The sequence below is a fragment of the Lepisosteus oculatus genome, chromosome 9, assembly GCF_040954835.1.
Source record: "Lepisosteus oculatus isolate fLepOcu1 chromosome 9, fLepOcu1.hap2, whole genome shotgun sequence".
Taxonomy (NCBI): Eukaryota; Metazoa; Chordata; class Actinopteri; order Semionotiformes; family Lepisosteidae; genus Lepisosteus; species Lepisosteus oculatus.
Genome location: NC_090704.1, coordinates 8,607,534 through 8,630,965, shown reverse-complemented (window position 1 = coordinate 8,630,965; position 23,432 = coordinate 8,607,534). Strand labels below are relative to the sequence as shown.

The window sequence follows — 23,432 nt, the reverse complement described above, 5'->3', positions numbered from 1 at the left end:
TAGCAATTCTCCCTCTCTCAGACAGGGTCAGGGGTTAGCAGTTTAATTACTCTTATGTAATATATGGCCTTTCTAGCGCGTCTCCTACTAAACTGTTTGCAGCTGAATGGCTATTTATTAGTCTGCAATGGTACGGAAGACGTCAAGTACTTGTAAGAGGAGCTGGGACTTTTTGCCACTTTGCAGAAAAGTTCAACTGGCCAACCTAACTAAATGGGACTTGATGTACAGTGCTGGACAGTTTTTAGAAAAGACGTCTTAATGGGCACAGTACAACTGCCTTAAATACATTAGTTTTTTTTTTTTTCAAAGTACAGATATAACGCATATTTGTTAAGGAGTCCACATGCGTGTGTAGCTTAATACCAGATTTCTTGGGACAGATCTATGTAGTCGCACGTCTGAATGTTTTGCAATTTTGATGCTATAATTTGCCCGTTACAGACATTGATACACAACACCGTGCTAAGGCTTGATATTAAACAAATAGACAGGGAATGGAACATTATTTTTCAACACGATGGCTTGAACCTGAGAAAAAGCGGACAAACCTGAATATTTCGTTTCTTGTTCCATCTATGGAAAAGATGTAAGGACACAGCGCCTGCATGTGGTTTTTCCATAGGTTTTTGCGCTGTTTCCGTGAATTGCAGTCAACGAAAGTTGATTTTTATGAAAGATCTTAAGTGAATACAGAAACAAAATCTGTATGGCTTTTTCTATATACGTCTGAATTCAGTACTGAGTACTGAGTGACTGCTGCCTAAGAATTGTTAGGGAGGTCATCCACGATATAACCTATATAACCTGAAGGTGCCAAATAAATGTGTGGAAAGATAAAGATGTTTCTCGTTATTTGGCAGCTGTGGTTAAGATAGATTTATGGCTAAAGTCTTGTCATGTTGATTTATCTTTAAAAATAGTTTATTTGTCAACAACTGCTTTTAATACAGTTAAAGCAAGGATTTGTGAAGCTCTGTTTTAAAATACTAATTTAAAGATTTTAAAAAGTGATAGTAAAATTGGGAAACATAACTGTATAGCTGAATACTGTTTCAATGTCACCTTAAATTTGTCCTTTAATACACATTTTGTTCTGGGTAAAGGCTTCAGCAAAATTAATATTTAGGCCTACAGTTGTTGCTGCTGCATAGTGTTGTGTAGGGCAGAGAAAACTGTTGTGTGGAATGTATTTGTGTTAACCTGAGATTTGTTTGATACTGTGGACTTTGACATCCAGTGTCAATAATTTCCTTGTTTGAAGATCTGAGAGCTCTTGCTGCTCCACAGTATGACAGAGTACAGTGGATTTGTTGTTTTAAACCTTGGTCTCTGATTATACTCACTGATATGATCTAAAGTTGTTGCTTCTGATTGGATAGCCGTGTTACTCTAGTGTTCTCTAAAGCATCAAGTAACGCTTTTCAGGCAAGAAATTGCGTGTTTATAACATCTGTGAAAGTTAGGAGTCATAACAATATTAATATTAGTGTTGTATTTTTTGAGCTGTAGATGTCAAAGACTATTTTGTGGAATTTCACATTTAACATTCACGGGAATGACTGGATATGTGGCTGTGTCCTACAAACCAGGATAAGTGGACTGACGATGGATGGTGGATATCTTGGACAACTTTGGGAATATTTTAAATATTACTATAATGTGCTATCTTCAGTATTGAATCACTAAAAAAATATTGCTTTACACTATTACAACAGTGCATGATTGCAAGCTGACTAGTTTCAGAGTGTGTTGCATTCTGTTGGTTAAACATGCAGTGTCATCTGTCCTTGGGAGAAATTGCTTAATGTGAAAGTTACATACAGACGCACTTAAACTAAATCAGCCTTCCCAGTGACCACTGGTATGAGATCAGTAAATATTTTACTGTCTGGTAAGCATGTCAGAGGTCATAATGAATTATAATAGCATCTTGAAAAATAAATTGTCTACTAAATAAATTAAAAACTGTTATACCGCATTTGCTGAGATAATTATACAAAATGATGTTATAAGATGTTATACAAAATGTGAGTGAATCCTTCTATGTGTTAAATGTACCTCTAAAATTACACAGCTTAAATGAAATGCAGAAAGTCACCAAATTCATTGCACTCCAGGAAATTACTTTAAAATTTATTTTAATTTATTTTCTAACATTATTGCTGTGGAAGAGAGTGTATTTATTTCATCAAATACTCCATAAGAAATTGGAACGAGGATTGTTTATTGCTCTCAGCTAAGCTATGTTTTATCTTTTGCATTACGGAATCTACACAGGGACAGCATTTGTGGATTTTCATGAACTAGGTTGCAAGAAAACAGGATCTAAGGATCCTTCTGTGTTGCTGACCACTGAGATTAAAAAAAAAAGGGTTGTAGTTCATTTTCACAGCATCCATTAACAACTCGTCTTGTAATATACTTCTTCCTCTCCCCTCAATTCTTTGTAAATGGGATACTTTTGATTTCTATTATAAGGTTTCAAAATGTCTCCGTAACATGGTTGTTCTGTCTTGCAGTCCGTAATGTTCTCTAATGTCACAGTCTGCCTCAAGGCTTGCTGATACCAATGAATTAATTGAATTATATTCAATTCATTATGTACCGAGTACGATAATCTTCTGGTTCACTGTGTTTTGTTTCATGTCCAAAGGTGTAATACTGCTTATTAAGACCTTTTTCTAGTTTCAGAAACATGGAAGGAAATTGGGATTGTGTTTTAAAATAAAAGTTTAGTAGTAAAGCTTGTATGTGACTGATCATATATAGGTCATAGCCTGAAAAAATAAGAAGTTCTGATTCTGAAACCTACAGTCTTATAAACCAAACAGTTTGGTTATAATGAAGTCAAGCTCTTTTCAGAGGATAGTCAGTTCACTGGTATTATCTAATAGTATCAAAACTAACAAACCCTGTATGTGATTTAAGGCCAGCTGGTCAGACACATTTATGTTATGTTCCTTGTTATTGTGCAAGCTTAATTACTGTTGTGTAGATATAAAATACTGTATGGTGATGAAGTAATGCTATAAAAAGTGCAAAATGAAAATGTAGTTATTTTTCATGATGTGGAAATTGAAATGTAATTGGTCTGGATAGTATGTACTTTTGTTTATCCTCCTTATATTAAACTTGATACAGTATCCTTTATTCCATGAAGAAAAAAATACTGTAAATCTAAAATTTAAAATCAAATTGCTTGATTGGAATTTTTGTTTTCACATGCCTCAATTTGTGTTTGGGTTACCACATTTGCTGATATTTTTCTGGAAATTAATATTTGTGTTTCTTGCATCTGGATTAAATTCAAGATTTGACCATATTCAGAATGTGTCTCTCGATGGCCACCTATTGTTTGCTAGATACCCAAAGAAAAGCCCCTATCAAGTATTACTTTTTCAATTTGTAATTGGCAGTAGGTTGGATGTTCTGATTGAATTTGAGCCCTAGTTGAATTTCTATTACTTTAATCTTCTAGTGGGTCTCTGAAAGCCGAAATGATTCACAGCCTTCTTGCTACTTTGAGATGTAATCTTGAAATGCTTTCAAAGACAAACGCTATTGTCTTTGAAACATGAACCCATGTACCGCTAACATTTATTTAATTATGTGCTTTAATAGGAGGTACAAAGCCCATGTTGTCTCTTTACGTATGCAAATGCCATTTTTATCAGCAGATGTTGTAAAGGGACTCTAGGAGAGGGATTGATTTGGTGGCTCACCTGTAATGCACTTTGAAAGCATAATGTGATCTGTTTTGTTCCCAGCCTGGCTATTGTGAGTTATGATTTCAATGGATTTAAAGTGACTCAGATTCATAGAGAAAAGCAAATGTTTTACTTACTAAAAATCAAGCAAGCCTGAGGAAGATTAAATCTAGAAAGCAATATTAAGATTTAATATTACTCTAAATTGATGTGACCAATTGGGTGCTCTTAATGTAAAGTCTTTTTTATCTCTACACATTATGTTTATCTTTATGATCTTGAGGCATCAACTTAATTCATAAATGTGATTTTTGAATTAACATGGTAATACAGGATGTCAACACGGCACACAATATACTTTACTGTATATACATTTAGCAGCCATTATTTGCATTACAGCAAAAGCAGTACCATAACCTGGAAGTGGTTAAGTGGTTTCTGCTTAAATTGCTTTGTATAAATCTGTTTGGAAGGAGGTTTGTATTGGTTAAACATCTATTTTTTTTTGGCAGTGGACACTTACTGATATTTTATCGCTTTAAAACGTAACTCCCAAAACTGGAGAACTCTTACAGTTAGGTATACTGGGGCCTTTTTAGCTACTGCAGTTGAATTTGTCTGTTATTTTTAATTTGTGTTATTTCTCTCAGTGCAGAAGAAGATAGAAATGGAAATAAAGAATCTATTAGATAACATTCAGCATGCACTGATATGCAGCGCAACTGTGACAATTACCAAATGTGCAACGACTCTGTCTTCTAATGAGCATGTTATGTGCCCTAGTTACAGCATTCGTAGTTACAGAGCTACTGGGGACATTCAGAAAGAAGCAACACTTTCAGTTGCTTACTTCTGATTATGACTTAAGAAAAAAGAACTTACTGTATACCTTGAAAACAAAGAAGACCATGAATTTTAATGTTACTCCATAAGCAAATTAAATGTTAGCTACAGAGGTTATTTGCTCACATTTTTAATATCATTAGACACCCAGGTTTTACTGTGGCAGCCAAATGTCAGCCAAATCAGATAATACTCCTGCGTTCTGCAACTCTTAAATCGTTGGAAGAACTGTAGGCTGATTTAGCTCCTGAAAAACATGCTGCTAAAACAACAGGTGTTCCTGAGCAGATAGTTGTACTGACGCTGTGAGCCTGATGAAAAATAATCTGATCTGCAGCAATAAACGGTTCTTCTTGGACTGATCTGAAGATAATCTTTCTAATCCAGCACCGGGCACAGTCTTTTGTTTTTTGCATCTTCGCTCCTGTTTAGCCACTTGTCGTGTCGGGTTTCACAGCTCTGTTGTCTGCTGTATGTGCTGGAAATGATTTAGTTTATCTCACTATGTGGCACCCACTACATTCAACTCCTTTTGAAAATGTTACTGGATCTTCTGGCTACCCGCACTGTAAGTATCCTAGATTCAGAGAATGGCATGTTTTTTTTTTATTGAAATTAAAAGGTAATATTCATATTTTCAGTTCCTATGTGTGTTCACTTTTGTGTTCGGATAGGAACTTTTAAGTATCATCTTGTAAATTTTCTGTCTTGTCATAGTGTCGGGCTGACGATAAGCTGTTTTTTTGTAGCAGCTGGCCATGCTTGGTTCATCCTAGAGTGTTCAACCACAGCTCCTGTGAAATTAGTACTTTTCTTTGTTCACTCTAGTTGGGATCAGGCTATTTTTAAAGCTTCGTGTGCTCAAATTACTCATGAATATTTCTTAATTCTTTTCAAACAGGTAGATTAAGTCTGTCTCACAAATACATGTGACATTCAACTGTCAATATATTTTTTGTGATAAAAGAAAAGCCACTTACAGCTGAATCAGTTTTATCATGACATTTGAGATTGAACTAAAATGACCTAATCTATCAGTGTATATTATATTATTTGTGTGGGACATAAATTCGTATTGTGAAGACCTGTAAACTTAAGACAGTTTTTTTTTTTATTTCAAAATGAAAGAAAAACTAGATCTTGTGCATAAGATGACATTTGTAGTCACAGTGAATGATTAGATAAACAGCTGAGTGAGACAGATTGAGAAAAAGAACCATGCCACATTCCTTGCTTGTATTTTCTTAGTTTTATATTAACTGTATTTTAAATTGAGAAAATAAATAAAACCCTTTATCATTAACATTATGTTAAATTCAATTATCACATTTCAAGCCCATGCTTTTTAGTCTAATAAGTCCACGCATATTCAAGATGTCTTTGTTTTAGGAAGCAGAGATAAAATTTAAAGAATTAGGCAGAAAATATTTAACGAACCTGGTAAGTATTTGAATTAATCAAAACATTGTTAGATTGGCATATCTGGAATCTGGCAGCCTGAAAACCCTCCAGTCTCTGTGTCATTTTATACTTTTCTGCTCACTTTTGGTTAATCATTAGATAATCTGTCATCAGAAACATGTCATCAGAAAACTGTCTATTTGCTTTTTAAATGCATGTTGATGCCTTAGTTTATAGAGGCTCAGTATTTATAGAAAGATATAAAACTGTACAGAATTGTAATGAGTTAATTTATGTTTTGGGCTTTTTTGGTGCAAATGCACAATACCAGGAACTGTTAATTCCTGCATAACCCTTTATGTAAGAGCCTCATTTTTAGCATGAGGGTCATGTGAATTTTAAAATGTTTTATTCTTACGTAAGTTTCTTTTTGTATGAAGTGAGTCAATTGTACAATGCATATATATTTGTCATGGAATGTTGCCTGCATTTACAATACACTATGAATTCTCAATTAAGGACAAAGAAACTCTTTCAATGTGATGTCCCTGGCCCCTTGATAGCCAATTAATTTGAATTGTTTCTGCTTCCCAGTAATTAATAAGTAAATGAATGGGTTCCTTTTACAGCAGTGTAGTGCTTACAATGAAACTGCTCTGTTCTGGCTGCAGTCCAAGACAAAGAACTACCCCACTGGGCTTCATTCTGATAAACACTGTCCGTCCTTTGCTGTGAATGTAATTATAGCTATCAGTGACAGAGGGCTCAGGTAAAACCTAATGGTTGAGCTAATCTCTTCCTTTTTCAACAGTTCATTTTCACTGGGAAATATTATACCCATGGCTACTATTCCATAGGTGGAGGAAGTCTCACGTCTTAAATCATACTTTTTCATTTGTCCAGCTATTATTTTAATACGTGAACCTTTAACTGATACAAGTAGAGAAGACTAGTGAGATTGCCCCTCATAGTTTGTTGTTATGTTTTGTCTGTGATGTAACAATGTAAAATAATCAATGTTAGGTGAGTTAATGTGGGCTGAAGATTGAGGAGCTAAGCTAATTTTCTTTCACATGGCTTGATTCCCCAAAAACACCTAAAGCACTGTGCTTCACAAAGTGTTATATTAAGACATCTTTCTCCTTCTTTTTCTCGGCCCGGTTTAAAAGTTGTTTATGATATCTGGTGTTCATTTCATTACACAGATGTTTTCATTGGTTTCTCTCAAGTTAAACACGTGCTGCTTGTATTTTTAAGACCAATGTACAATTTTAGCAGTTGTATTCTGAGTAAAAAATCAGAATGCTTCATTCATTCAAGTTTTATTATTTTAATTTAACAATTAAAAGGCTAGACTTGTTTCATGATTTATATTCATATTACAGGTTAGGTTTAGATTTGACATTAAATTAGTCAGTAGTTTTTCTATAAGGTCACATGAAGTAGGGTCATAAAAGTAGCCTCAGGTATGAGCTTGCCTAGGCTACTGGTAGAAGCTGTACAGTGTCATCAGTCAATCACTGGGGGACCTCATGTCCTGGAGTTACAGTAGCACCCACTTATTATTCTCCTTTAGGATTCATTGGTGATAAAAGATGCTGTCAGCCCTCATTCATGTTTGCTTGATTTGCATTATAGATTAAAAGTCCCCTTTACTGCAGGTCCTGTTTGAAAGCATTAATTGAAGATAAGATCACTTTATTAGCCAGATACAATTTCTTGCATTAGGAATTTGTCTTTTCGCATACCCCAGCTTGCCCTCCATGAGACACACAGGCACACAGACGGGAAGAGAGAAGCCTGGGGTCAGAGCACGGGGTCAGCCATTTATATGGTGCCCCTTGAGCAGCTGAGGTTAAGGGCCTTGCTCAGGGGCCCAACGAAGTAGGATTCCTCTGCCGGCCACGCAATTTGAACCCGTAACCTTCCAGCCACAGCCGCAGATCCTTAGCCACAGTGCCACAACTCCTTTCTTGACATTTGTGAGAAGAAAAAAGTGTGATTTTCCAGTATTCAGAATTTTCCATGCACGTCAGTCATGTCTTTGTTATGTGTCCAGTTTGTATGCCTGTCTTTACTTCAAAAGTTTGGTGAGGCAAGCAAACCATACCCAAAACAAAATAATATGAACCAGAGACAATGTGAAAATAGAGCGTCATCAAATTCGAACCAAACAATATCGAGATTAAATATTTTTGTTATGTGTTTCTCTGGATAAACATGAAGGAATATTGAATTCTGGGCATAGGTTTTATAATGTGAGATTTCGTGGTTTAGGCTACACCTTGTGTATTGAATTAAGAATTTTAGTTAATAGCAAAACAAAATCTTCTACTTGCATACCCTGCAAAACAAATGTCTCGGATTTCTTAGTCCCAGCCTTAAAATTTTTCAGTCAACTTTTTGAATTCATATATATATATACTGTATATTGCAATGAGCTTGGCAAGCACTTTGAGAAGACACCTTTAAAGGCTCTATATAAAATAAAGTTTATTATTATTATTATTAATAATAATAATATATTTATCTGGAGCCCATTGCTCTTTTATTTAAATAACAGTTTAAAATTTATGGTTGTTTTGAATGTAATTCTGAATGCACAGTACCTGGCTTCAGTTGGAAAAAGCAATGCTTCACACTACTGATCTAATGGGGACTGTCATTTCTGCCAATAGAATTTTCTATGTGGATGTCCAGTAGCAGACTGCTTCTTTACCTGTGTGCAACTGTTTCAGCCTGAAACTCCCAGCCATGTTCTCATCGATCGAAGACATTGACCTTTTGTTGGTGGGATCAAGGGATTTTGACGGCAGCATCACGAATGTTTGAATTTGCAGTGTTGGTTTCTGCTATTATTCTGCTATTATTATAATTGTTGAAAATTTGAGGTTAAAATTCTGTGATATTTTTAAGGGAACAGACCTGCCAGTCTTCTCTCACAGCTTAATCCAGTTTGGATTTATCAGTTTTTTGTGTTCGCAGAAGATGTGGAAAAAATATTCTTAATGTAACTGTAAACTAATTGGTCAACACATTCAAAACTACCTAGCAACACTTATCCCCAGTTAGGAAAGAACTACCTGTAATAGTAATTTGGGGGAATTATGAAGGATGTATGTAACACTGATCTAACCAACTGAATTTGACCTTCTTTGGGTATTCTATGTTGATGAAGTTACATTACAGCTCTTTGTTACCTACAGTATATGTCTATATTTTGTCAGATGAAAAACAGAGGAGACTCCTGTAGCAACAGCAGTTTTACAGGTTCATTTAGATACAGTATTCAGCAGTACATAATTCAGTTTCAGGGCAGGCAGGCCAGGTTAATCGTTAAAGTTCTTTCGTTCAGGAAAAATTAAAATTTGCAAGTTGTACGGGGAGTTTTGAGAAAACATTTTTTTCCTATCCTTGTTCCTTGTTTGTGGTAATTTAAAGCTTTTCCAAAAATGTTTTCTGTTTTGTTTTTTTCTGAGTTTATAAGTTCACCTTGTAACTTCTGTTGGCCATTACAAAAATTACAAAATCAATATGCTAGAATGTATTTCTTGTTATGTTTGTGCTTGACATGATCTGCGGAAGGAATGCTTTATTGTCTTCACCATGACCAAGACATCATGGAAAAAACTAGATGAGATTTTATCCTGAGGAATTGAATTGTCATTTAAATTCTGTTCATTTAATTTTGAAATTGGGTTATGCTTGGAGGCTAGAATCTGTAGTAGTAGTTTAATGCAGGTATGGGACTGCAAAACTATTACGAGCAAGCTACACATTCAGATATTCTGCACTAGTCTGCTGGTCTGTTGCACAATCCTAGGTGTATAGGTTTAATGTGGTATTGAATATATGTAGCTTTTCTGAAAAAATGTAGCAGCATGCTATGTTGCTCTTGTTCTTAATTAACTCCTGGTAACAGTGGTATCTTATATAGCTGCTGTTTAGGTAAGACATTTGGACCAGCCGGTCAAGAATCAAAGTACCAGAATTTGTTACAACTCTACCACATCAAACTGTATGAAATGTATTGAATAGATAGTTGCACATGTTGCTGTAGCCATTGTACTACAAGACGTCTGTGGAGTGAAAAGGGATGTGTATTTGGGGATGAAATGAAGAATATTTCAAATAAGTGCTTAAGTTTTAATACTGTACTGTATTTTAATAACCTATGCAGGACAGCGAAAGAAAAAAGGATTGTGATATAATGTTGTCAGCTTGTTCAGGAGATTAGAAGACTGTGTTTAATCAGGTTCTGTTTAATGTCTTCAGCCAGGGGGGCTTAAGCAGGAGGTTGTGTTTGACTAAGAAAATGTTTGCCCCAGTCTGGACAGCTGGGCTCCTGGTAGATAAACTGGTTGGAGATGCTTACGGAGGGATAAGAGGATTTAGTGCCACAATTGATCAGGCATCAAACTCTTTTAGAAATAAATGAATGTACAGTATTCTTCAGTGGATTGGGTGATGGAAGGGAGGGTACTTTGGAGGGGGGTGCATGGATTAGGTTGTTTAATCTACCTAATGTATGTTCTATATTTAGTAACTTAATAAAATTATATTTACTTTCTATTGTTTTGCAATCTGAGGCTCTTAGATTAAATTAATTGCTCTAATCATTATTATGATATTATGGACAATTTGGTAATTATTCAGATGCAAACTATAGTAAAACTGTTAGTCACTTGCTTCTGTCTTACTATTAGATTTAAAATGTAAGATATTAATAGATTATTATTATTATTGACTATGTATATCATAATATCATAACAATATCAGCATATTGAAAGTTTGTCACATTTAAGCAATCAAGATTTCTGATGTAACAGCATTTTCCACCTTTGTTAGGTTGTGTTTCTAAAAACTAGGTCTGTCTTCATTAATACTTGTGGCTGGAATAAATCCAATGATCTTTTGTTGTTCTGCATTTGATAGCATCAGTGTTCTCTTGGAAGTGTCAGTATTTCCACATTTTATCTTCTTGAACCTTCTCCAAAGATAATTTTAGGAGACTGCATTTCAATGCTTATAAAATGTCTCCCAAAAATGACTTGTGTAATGATGTATTTTAAGAATATCACATTGAAGTGAAGGATACAGGAGAAGTGCATTACAGAAAATGTGTTCTTTGCAAGAAACACTGATCAGCCACTGATCAGCTTGTGTGTAAATGTTATGAGTTTTACCTTACCATTACATGTTCCCATTCTTAAACACAGCCACAATTTTGTGCTTTTAATTTAAGATGTTATCAATGCTTTTGAACTCCGTTGGAACAAAGTGTTTCTGACCTTTGAGTTAGAACTGAACTGATCGAAGGTCAGTTTTTTCAGTGTTTGGAAATCGAGGTTGACTTCCAGACACAACTAATAGTTCAATGTAGGTTATTTCTAATTACTCAGAACATGGCCTTGCTTCTTAGACATTAAGTTAATAATAACTTTAGCTTCCACTGTCCCCATTGTGGAAAACATGATTGGAAGATGTCAATATATTCCCTAAAATGGGTGAAGAGTGTAGTGTTTAGAATTGAGTGTAACACAAGTGCAGTTTTCCCCTGTTCACTTGTAAGTGTACAAAATTTAACTGTAATATCTTACCATTGTGTATAAAATTAAAATGCAGCAAATGTATTAAGCAAAGATTACAGAGACAATATTTGATACTGATATTTGATATTGATTTGAATGAAAGATGCTTGTATCCATGTTTAATGTCTAATAATGATTTATATTATTTGGACTGATAATAAGTAATACATCTATCTAATGCTGAAGCCCTCACATTCACAGTTTGCAAATTTTAATAAAATATCACTGCATTTCATTAACAACTTTGAACTTGATAACAAAACTTGGCTTCTGTGTTTCTGGCATTTAGAGATAGTTTTGGTTCAGAGATAGAGTTTGTTCAAATCCTACTTATGGCACAATTTTAAAACATAGATGATTAGATACTGCCAAACGAATATTATAAGGGGCAACTTCATCTCATTGAACAGAGCGACATTGATTAATGGCTGCAGTCCATCGAAGTAATGTTAACTGGATTAATACTTCATAATTAAGCTTGTACATTCTAATTAGACTAATTTAAACGCTCAGGATGCTACTTTTAAATACTCATTCTGCGGACTGAGGGCTTATTTTAGCATAAAGTCTTGTATTATATTGAAATGAATGAGTTTACTGATTCTGATTTGATTCACACAGCTGTATTGTGAAGAATGGTATAAGAGAGTGGTCGTGTGTTTTGTACAGTAATTTGAATAAAAAATCTACCTTTGGCTTCATGAGGCAAATTGAAAACGTTCAAAATGTATTACCAGACCCTCTGCTTGAATTACTCTCCTTTAAAAAAAGTACTTATAATACATTTTTCTATCTGTCTGCAGTTGTTTTAGCATACAGTATGCAGGTGTTTCTCCTCCATGAAAATAAGCCATTTGGAAGTGACATTTTGTGACAAGCAGCAGTGCGAGGACTAGACCTTGCTGCGGGCTGCTGTGTCGCTGGTGTGTGGTGTGTGTTGACTGAGTAGCTAGGAGCAGTGACACTTGGCAATGTGAGTCTGTCAGTAAGCCCAATGTTTCTAAACCCTCACAACAGCTGCTACACAGAACAGGCAGAGATACCAGCTCATACTGAAAGTGTCTGCTACTATTTCAGTGCAGAAGCCTTTCAGAATAGTTCAGGGAGAAATCCCTGCTGAAATGTAACTGCAGCTCATCTCTGGCTTTGTAACAAAAAACTGCACCTGAAAATACACCAAAGTTTCCAAAATGTGATTGGAAAGTGCAACCATGTAATCATCCATAGCAGTGAAGCCCGATAGGATATTTGGTCTATTTCATAGATCTTCAACCAGAAGTTAAATTAATTAGCTTAAATGAACTTGAGAATATGAGATTTGTGTTGATCTAATTCAAACACGCATTCCTATATGAGCATATTGTTTACCCTACAGCCAGGTAGGTATTGTTTTGTATGTTTTGTATGTTTTGTATGCAATTACTATACAGATTTTTGGTTATTTAAGAATATTACGAACGGGTCATTTGTAAAAACTGTTCATTTGGCATAATATTCTTTGTGACATATACTTATTTCATCACTGGGTCTCTGTGTTTGGTTAATAAGGAGAAATCTATTTCATATTTAACAGTCAGTTAATTAGAAGAGTGAGTCCCCATTCGGACACATCAGGTTGTGATGGTTTGTATTTCATGTTAATAATACCTGGATCAAGTCTATTCATCTACATGGTAGATAAACTTAAGAATGGTTTATTTTAGGCTGTACTGTCGCTTTGTAATGGAAAGATCAGATCCTTAAATTCTTCTTTCTTTGGGATGAAATGCTCATATAAATGCAAGGAATTATTTATTTGTAATTACTACCTCTCTTTTGAGAAAGTTTATTATAATTTCTTTGAATTGAGAATGACGGTGCTTTGAGACTGGTATCAAATTCTTAACATGTCAGTATTCTTTTAAAACAAGAACACAGTTTGATATTCATATAAATAAAGGAATATATGTTTAATCCAGTCTGTTGTTCATCAATATTTTATATCTTTGGTGTGTTGTTTGCCAATATCTTGAGTGCTAGATTTAGCAATCAGGAAAAAAGCCTTAAATGTAAGTGTCCAAAAGTCAGTCCTGTCCAAAATCTAAATCCATTTTGTGTAATGTGAGAGCAATTGGCACAGGTCTCAGTGGCACTGTTGATTTAGCACTACAGAATGCAGATGCCATGCCATAATATCATAATGACTGACAGATTTTCTAGCTGAGTTTGGCCATCTAAACACTTGTTTATATTCTCAGACCCCAAAAAACCCATTGAAGCTAAGCAAACCTTATTTAATTTGTACTGAGGGATATTTTCAATCAATTAATATAGCTATATATCACTGGATATGACTTTACATTTGACAAGTTTATATATAACAAAACATTGCATTCACACGGCATGTTACAGGATCCATGTCATTTACAGTGGACAAAATAATACTAGTTCTAATGAATTCAGATAAAAAATTCACCAGTCTTTAGACTTCATATGGTCATTCGTGATTATATGTACTGTATAGTCAGGCACAAACAACAAAATACTTCTTTCTTGGTATTTGGTGAAGGCTAGTTAATGATATTGCTGGTGTAATAACGGCAGATATTTAAGTCATTGCTAGTAAACAAATGAACACTTCAAAAGTCTTGTGGATGTGCTGTATCCAGTACACATACAGGTAGTGATGGGGAACATAAATAGTTTGTTCAGCGGTGACACCTGTACAAAGCACAATGGGTTTATTGACACATTTGAAGCTTTCAATGAATTAATTTGTCCTCAGGAAAAAATATTTTTAAACAAATTAGCTCACTGTATGTCATAGTCATGCAATATTTGTAGATGCTAGGTACGTTAACATTCTTTTCTGGGTTTGCATTTTTATATTATACTCACAGGTAAATGAAGTGAAAACAATTCCTCGTTTCATTAAAACTCTGAATTAGGCCTATGTGTCTGCTTATCTTTATTCTAATCTACTATGCTTGCTTTTAGTACACACAGAGAATTACATTATTAACAACAAGAAAATGAGAGTTAGCGCAGGTTTGGTTATTCGTGATCAGGTCATGTAAAATTGTAATTATGCATCTGTAGGGAAGTCCCTTATGCGTTTCTCTCAAACTGTGATGTTTTGTTCTGATTGCAGATTCTTCTGTGCAGGTAAATCACGCCTCTGTGACCTCTCCTCCGTCTCAGCCTGCAATGAACACCATGGTCGGACACCCATCCGTGATCAGTGCTTCGATCAATTCCTCAAGGCCACTTCCATCACCAATGAACACTATGGGATCCCCTATCAATGGACTTGCTTCGCCTTATTCGGTTATAACATCCTCATTAGCCTCGCCATCTGTTTCTATGCCATCGACGCCTGGTATGAACTTCGGTTCATTAAATAGTCCACAGGTAGGTATCTCTCCTTCACTGCAGCAATGGATTAGGATTAGGCTTCCCTCAGTTCTGAATTGGATGGGATTCAGTTGTGCATTCCACCAGGCATTTATTTCATATTTATAGTGTTCCTGAACAATTTCCCTTGGTCACAAAAACCCGTTCCAAATTCATATGCGTTTCTAGGCTCATCCTTTATATGTTTTGCTATTACAATTGCTGGAATTGTACCGTTGTATCCATTAGTCCACAAATACAGTAGCTCATATTTAAATATTTGGAGAAGATGAGGCACTATCACAAGAATTTAAGACAGGCACTTTTAAATTGATATTTTAGAGAAGATGTCGCGTTTCGTTTTGGAATGTCAGATTTCTCGCTGCTGTTATAGGAATTGACATTGTGTGCCTTCAGCTTGGAAGGGAACATTTTCCTGGCTTTTGCAGTGATGAGGAGTGACAGGCCAGACCCATGGGAATGAGTAGCTTGCCAGTTAATGGAACCTTAACCGAGTTTCTTTCTCAAATGTTATACATCTTTGCTTTGAGCATTAAGAGACCATTTCTAAGTAGCTGTACTACTAGTTTTCCTACGTTTTCTTTGTGATGTTGCTACATGAATTTGAAATGTATGTATGTACTAGAAATGTGATGTTTTTCTTTATGTCAGTTGTTGCATTCATCTATATGTCTTTGACTCAGAGCAGCTGAATCAGGTGTTGGTAACTGTAATGGTTTCTTGGTTGTAATTTCACTCCTAGGAATGTGTTTGCTTTTCTTGTTTAATGTTTATTTTGGCTGTTTTAAATTGTATCGGCTGGCCTCTGTTCTGATGGACCAAGTTAACTCAGGACCTCAGGTTGATCTCGGTTAACTTAACAGACTAAGTCAAGACTGTGTTGGTCTGCGCCTGAAGGGATTCAGTTTCTTGATTTTCCTGCACCGTTCAAGTAGTGAAATAATCCAGATATTATTGAATTCAGTGCCTATACTTTGAATCAGTGAATCAGTTTAGAAAGAAACACTTTGCTTATAATCTTTTTCCCATTTTCTAGATTACACCTTCTCATCTTTTAATTATATTTTGTTCTAGTGCAAGATCTACTTTGCATGGAGAGTTAGCTTTTTAGAAAAACACTCAATTATAAATGACGCACCATTATTTAACGTATTCAGCAGAGCATCTATAATCTACATCTGATGTGCTTAACATTACATTTGCAGACTACAAATATTTAGGTCAGTCCTGTTTTGCTTTACATGCCAAGAAGTCTGTTCTCCTGAGGAGGAATGCAGGTAGAAAACACTAACTGCTGTCTTGTTCAGTGGCTTTTAGGCCAATTCATTGTACTCAGCGTGGGGAGAGCGCTACCCTTAAAAATCACCCAAAGCCTTTTTTTTCTTTTTAGTAGACTGAAAATCTGCTGACCTCTACTGGCAAATAGATGAACTGCAAGCAATGACAACGACTTTTATTGAATGTTTCGTGAAAACGCACATAAAGGGCAGAAACAGTGCATTGTTGTGCTGTAGTTCTTTGGCATTATTCTCCCTCATCTACCATTGAAACAGCTCTTCCATATTATTGTCAATTACTTCCATAATGGCCAAAGGCTGAATGGCCCAGAGATGATGAAGATGCTTGAAGCACTTCACTATACCTGATGACCACTTTCTTTCTTTTTTTCAGATGAGTTCAATGAATAATGTAAGCAGTACAGAAGATATTAAACCTCCCCCTGGACTTTCTGGAATTGGAAATTTAAGCAGCTACCAGTCTATGAGTCCAGGATCTTTATCCAAACATATTTGCGCAATATGTGGCGATCGATCATCGGGTAATTTACACTGCACCTTGGTCATCCTTGCTTTTGCGTATTTTTTTAAGATGCTAAACTGTTGACACCTAATACCGAAGACTACTTGCTTAATAAAGGAACTTTCCTCAAGTAAAGCAAGAGGAAAGCTTTATATTTATATTTTATATTTACATTTATGTTTAATATAAGATCAATGAAATTCGCGATCGTTGGATTCCTTAAATAATCAATACCTTGGAACAGAAAGCTTGAAGCATTGTGCATCTTTTATGATACAACTCCACAAGAAAATATGAATTGCTCTGAAGAGTTCTTACTTTTCTAGCGATTTCATCCCAGTGTTAATAGATTAGCTGAGTGGCAACTTATTTGTTTACCAGGAGAACCACAGGAGCTGTAGGAAATATGTTAAAAGTGTAATGACTATGTCACACGCTTAGATGTTCAGACAAGGTGTGACAAGATTTCGAGAAAAAAACATATCAGTGAATCAGTAAATCGAGCTACACTTCTTCCTGTATCTGTTGTGCACTGTTCAGTGATCACCGACACTGACAATCCTGTCATCTTCACAGGCAAGCACTACGGGGTGTATAGTTGCGAAGGATGCAAAGGCTTCTTCAAAAGGACCATCAGAAAAGACCTTACCTACACGTGTCGCGACAACAAAGAGTGCCTGATTGACAAGCGCCAGCGTAATCGGTGTCAGTACTGCCGCTATCAAAAATGCCTAGCAATGGGCATGAAAAGAGAAGGTAGGCTACAGGAAAACACATGAAATACATACAATATAGTATTAATAACATTATATCAAACTAGTGGAAGGTTGCATAATTCTTTGATGAAGGTCTGAACCCTTTAGGTTAGGGTTAGGATTTCTCCAACATGTAGAGAGTGTTTGTTGGCATGGTTGTGTTTGAGAAGAGAAAATACATTTAGGAAAAGTGATACAGTATGTCAGTGTTATCTTTACATTTTTTTTCTTGCATATATGGCTCTTTGTACTGCTTTGCCCTAAATGGGAATGTTGTCTAAATTCCCCTAAAAGGAAAAGATTGGAGGAAACTGATTATAGTTTTCAAGCTCTTGCATTTTGGCATGGAATATACTGGCATATTAACAGATTAGTCAAAATGTATTGAGTATTTCAGACTTTTTACCTATTGAAGCCTGAAAACACGCTTACTGAGAACGCCATTGAACATGAAATTTCCAATATCAGAACACTTGTCAAAAAATAGAATTCTACCATTGATGTCACATTATTTTTGGTGTTCAGTGATTACTTAGACTTTTTATGCTAATATTTGGATGTACCGAGGTATATTTTCCACCCAAATGAGTAGAAGGTTGCATTAACTTTTTTAGGGCTAATCTGAACCATAACCCTAACCTACCAAACCCTGAGCCAGGGTTAGGGTTAGGATTCCTACAACATGTAGAGAATGTTTGATTCTCTGCATGGCTGTGTTTTATGAGTGAAAAGAAATTTAGGAAAAGTGATATGTCAGTGTTATCATTACATTTTTTTTCTTGAATATATGGCTCTGTGCACTGCATTGCCCTAAATGGGAATGTTGTCTAAATTGACCTAAAAGGAAAAGTTTAAAGGAAACTGGTTATACTTTTCAATCTCTTGCATTTGGGCATGGCATACACTGGCATACTAACAGATTAGCCACAATTTATTAGGTATTTCTAACTCTTAACCTATTTAAGCCTGAAAACATGCTCATTGAGATCACCATTGAACACGAAATTTGAAGTATGGAAAACGGAGAATGTTTGATGGCATGGCTGTGTTTTAAGCGTAAAATGTCAGTGTTATTTTCACATTTATTTTCTTGCATATATAGTATAATAAAAAACATTAGAAGAAACAAAGAATTTTGAGTTCTTTCTGTGTAATATTCATTGTATGCTGATGCAGAATTCTTGAGGATATCCATCCATTTATTTTCTAGTAGCTGTATCCAGTGCAGGGTTGCAGCAGAGATGGAGCCCTTCCCAGCAAGCAACAGGCGCAAGGCAGGATACACTATGAACAGGACAATGGTCCATCACATAACAGACACACACACTCAGATCAGGGCCATGTTTTTCCAGAATCCACATAACCAAGACGTTTGTGTCTAGACTATTGAGGAAACCAGAGCACCCAAAGGAAACATGAGCAGAAACAGGTTAAATATACAATCTCCACACAGACAGCACCCCAGAAATTGAATCCATGGTCACTGCACTGTGAAACTACAATGCTGAACACTTCACTACTGTCCTGCCTGTTATATATGATAATATATTAGAATAATATGCTTGTTGTCTCCCTCACGACCCTGTACTTGACAAAGTGGTTAGAAAATTGATGGAAATAATAATAATAATAATAATAATAATAATAATAATAATAATAATAATAATAATAATAAATGTATAGATAATTATTATATTTTATAGAGTAAATATTATAGGAAACTAATTAACTTAAGTATTTTGAATCATTGAGGTTCCTGAGAGGCTTCAGTATTTGCAGCGTCCAAGTTCACATAAGCACAGATCGATGCTTTTCTAAAACCTTGTATCTTCTGCTCTTTGAAGCCCACTGGGTATTAAAGAGAGTTGTTACACTTAAGGGTATTTCTTGTTTTTTTTTTTCTCGAAAGGGTAGTTTCAATCCAGATTTTCCTCATACCTGACCTTTTGTAAATGTCACTTGGCGTTCCCTTTTTTTTTATACTTCAGTTAACTTAAAATAAAAAAAACTACAAAAAAGGCGAAATATTTTGCACTCACGAGGCCCTGACTCATCTTTCAGCTGTTCAGGAGGAGAGACAGCGGGGCAGAGAGAAGAGTGACAACGAAGTGGAGTCCACAAGCAACTACAATGAAGACATGCCAGTGGAGAAAATTCTGGAAGCTGAGCTTGCAGTGGAGCCAAAGACGGAAACATATATGGATGCCAGTCTGGGAAACTCAGTATGTACTTTGCAAGAGTGTAAGATAAAAAATCATATCCATTTCCTACATGTGCTATCATGATTTGACACATAGTCAATCTGCTTTTGAGCTGTAAGAGTACAAGGATGTTTCCTGTATTTCAAATGATTCTTTTGAATCTCTGTGCTCTGCGCCGATGCCAAATTGTGTCATGCATGAAGCACAAAAGATTTATTGAAATGCTTAGTTTCTGTCAGAATTGAAATATCATAGTCAAAACAACTGGTTATTACAGAGTTTCTGTAGTGCTGTCTTTACAGCAACCATGTCTAGTGTGGTAATGTGTCTCTCCTTCTCTTGTCAGTCTAATGATCCTGTTACCAACATCTGCCAAGCAGCTGACAAACAGCTCTTCACTCTTGTGGAGTGGGCTAAGAGAATCCCCCACTTCTCTGAACTACCTCTCGATGATCAAGTCATTCTTTTGCGGGCAGGTAAATGAAAGTGGTTACCAAACGGTGTTTTTACCTCTCAAAAGAAATGTTTCACTGCTTATATTGTCTGTTCTGGCCAGTGGTGAGATGGTTGAAAAGAAACTGTCCAGGAAAGACTTAAACCTTAGCTTGTCGTCACAATCTGCGGTGCTGTTTAAAGTGTAATAGCAATAGCTGGACGTCTCTAGTGTGTTTTTCTGTTGTTTTCAGGTTGGAATGAATTGCTCATCGCCTCCTTTTCTCACCGCTCAGTCACTGTGAAAGATGGCATTCTCCTGGCCACTGGATTGCATGTCCATCGCAGCAGTGCACATAGCGCTGGGGTTGGCTCGATTTTCGATAGGTATACTGGAATTCATGTGCTCTCAGTCTAACTTAGCGCTCTCTACTTGTATTGTGACACTACTGTAGCTGTACTGTACTGAAGAAGAGCATAACCAGGATAAAACACTTTCTCGTACTGTATGACTGTATATTGTTACTTACCTCAACTTCCAGTTTAATAACAGCTTAATAAAGTGACTTAAAATATACTAATTTTCTCTCAGCCTGAAGATCTGCATGAGGAGCTACTGAGATGTCTGCATAGCACCAGAAGTGGGAACTATAGGTGCCTGTTGATTAGCCATTCTTATGATGAATATAAGCAATTATTTGTTTTAGATTTAAAATTCAGATACCTATATTTATTTCAAGGATGTTATTATCAAAAGGAGATGCTTTATATCCTGCACTGAAGTGTTTTCTCCTTCAGTATAAAAACTATGTGCATTTTTGTATAAAAATAATACATTAATTTTAAAATGGCTCTTACATTGTACAGTTTGATACAGTAACACAATTTGAGCCAGCCATCAATAATAATAATAATAAATTATTTCTACAGAGTTCTTACTGAGCTAGTGTCAAAGATGAAAGACATGCAGATGGACAAAACAGAATTAGGGTGCCTGCGAGCCATTGTTCTTTTTAATCCAGGTAAGAAGCTTTTCATTCAAAATGTGAATGTGCGCGTTTATTTTAAGCTTCTATAAACCGTCAGAAAAACAGGACAGTTTTCAAATCATTGTGCTCCCATGCAAAATCTCCAGAACTTACTCTGTCTCCGAATCAACGTCTTCAAATCGAAACAGTTTTGAAAACTGACCATTCCCGGCTACTCTCAACAAACCTGGAACAAATTTTGCTGTGGAGAAAAAAAAAAGATACGTTCCGACAGTCTCAAGACATATTGTGAGGTACAGGTCTTTGAATTATTTGACCTTTTTTGTAGATGCAAAGGGCTTATCGAACCCATCTGAAGTGGAGGGACTGAGGGAGAAAGTGTATGCGTCACTTGAGGCTTATACAAAACAGAAATACCCTGAGCAGCCTGGCAGGTACGTGTCCTTGTTCCAGTAGTGCTTAACCACCTCTGAGACGAATCCTATGAATCCTGTACTTTCAGCACATGTGTCTGTTTTAATAACCGTCAAAGTAGTAGGTCTTGAAACACGTGCACCTGTTTTTTTTAACCTTTTACAGCCTTTAACATGCTAAGCTCAATTATTTGATCAGCTTTATCTTAATTCAGCATGATGGCGGAATGGTTAGAATTGATGCCTTGAAGTCCTGAGGCTGTAGGTTCAATTCCAGACCTTTAGAGACTCTGCATGGAGTTTCTGTGTTCTCTCTGTGTGGTTTCATGTGGGCTTCCTCCCACAATGCAACACTGTACTGGGAGGTTGGCTTCTGGGAAAATTGCCCCTGGTGTGACTGTCTGTGTCTGTGTACTCAGTGATGGACTGGTGTCCCATCCACAGTGTATTCTGCTTTATGCCTGTGCTTGTCAAGGATAGGCCCTGGCTCGTGTGTGATCTGAACTGGAAGAAGCACTTAGAAAATGGGAGGATGGCTAGTTTTAGTTGGAGCCTGTGCTGACAAACAGTGGACACAAGGAAGGAGACACCCTGAAAGGGATGCCAGTAGGAATAAAAAATAACACTGACAAGAAGGCGAACGTTTTTTGGAACATTAAAATAGCCGCTGTCCTTTCAAAGTGCACGAGAAACACCATTTGTCTTTTCCTCCTATTTCAGATTTGCCAAGCTTTTGCTGCGACTTCCAGCTCTCCGGTCCATTGGTTTGAAATGCCTAGAGCATCTCTTCTTCTTCAAGCTAATTGGAGACACCCCCATAGACACCTTCCTAATGGAAATGCTTGAAGCACCGCACCAAATAACATGACATAGACCTCTTCCTTTTGTAAATATTTTGAAGACTATGTAATTGATATTAAAAATGATTACATTGTAAACTACATATTTTGTATCATGTCCAAGCACAATTATTAGTGTGGAAATTTATAATGGGATTTAAACAGCTCTGTCAAATGATTTTCATAGAAATGTAACAGCAAGGTTTTGTAAATAGATCATTCGAGTTATAGTTTCCAATTTAATAGTGGCTTAATGCAATGTACATCTAATTTTATTTAACAATAAACTGTTCAAACAGAAACTGTCAGAAGCCATGAATTTCTAGAAGATGTACTGCAGGAAAAACAGCTTTGCACTTTGTTTTCATTTTGAAATGCAATTTTTGTAGGTCATAAATGTGCAAAAACAGATACTTAATACAGATACCGTTACGTAGATTGTTACACATTAACAACCTTTTATACAAAAGGGGCAAATGATGAACTAGGCCAAAAAAATGTGTCTAAAAGTATAAAATTGTGCCAATTATATGTAATTTAAAATATTAATTTAAAGGGATTTAGTTACATTAATAGAGCTTGATAAATCATAAAATGCGTAGTTCTTATTTGCCCATTTTGAAAATCAGGCTGTAGTTGTTCAGAATGCAAATATATCACTAATGCGCCGCTAGGTGGCAGGTTTTGAAAAGAAATCGTCCCTCTTTGCTGTACTGTATTTAAACAGTTCTGTTTGTACTATTTTTTTTAATTCTAAAAATGTCAGTCTTACACACTAATTGCACAAAATCGTCTCACCGTCTGCTTCAAGGTAAAGATGTAATAAAAACTTGACTTTCCATCTTTGTCTCAGTTTTACTTAAGTTCAGTATACTCGGTCTTATTCCTTGAGGTTATGCATAGGTAGGTATCGTCCTACAGTACCTTGTGCCCTGTGCGTCTGGGATCGGCTCTGTGGGTCGCTGTGACACTTATCAGAAATAAACGGCTTTCTGATGATGAATTTAATTCAACAACTCAATTCTTCCGCACAGCAAACAAAGCTTGTATTCTATTGATAAGTAA

General features: G+C 35.9%; 1 protein-coding gene across 6 annotated transcripts in view; it reads left to right on the top strand.

The window, feature by feature from the left end:
* Positions 1-23,206, top strand: part of rxrgb (retinoid X receptor, gamma b) — a 32,726-nt gene extending 9,520 nt beyond the window's left edge. For 2 of the 6 annotated variants that reach the window (XM_069194091.1, XM_015355100.2), the window contains exons 2-10: positions 14,676-14,935; positions 16,610-16,757; positions 17,315-17,494; positions 19,555-19,715; positions 20,041-20,170; positions 20,381-20,513; positions 21,057-21,148; positions 21,444-21,549; positions 22,249-23,206. In XM_069194091.1, coding sequence (XP_069050192.1) covers positions 14,676-14,935; positions 16,610-16,757; positions 17,315-17,494; positions 19,555-19,715; positions 20,041-20,170; positions 20,381-20,513; positions 21,057-21,148; positions 21,444-21,549; positions 22,249-22,396 — 1,358 coding nt within the window. In that variant the 3' untranslated portion in view covers positions 22,397-23,206. Of the gene's footprint in view, positions 1-160; positions 590-4,889; positions 5,122-14,675; positions 14,936-16,609; positions 16,758-17,314; positions 17,495-19,554; positions 19,716-20,040; positions 20,171-20,380; positions 20,514-21,056; positions 21,149-21,443; positions 21,550-22,248 lie in introns of those variants that run through there. The other 4 variants (XM_015355103.2, XM_006634614.3, XM_015355101.2 and 1 more) reach the window with 4 other exon arrangements.
* Positions 23,207-23,432: the final 226 nt, after the last annotated feature.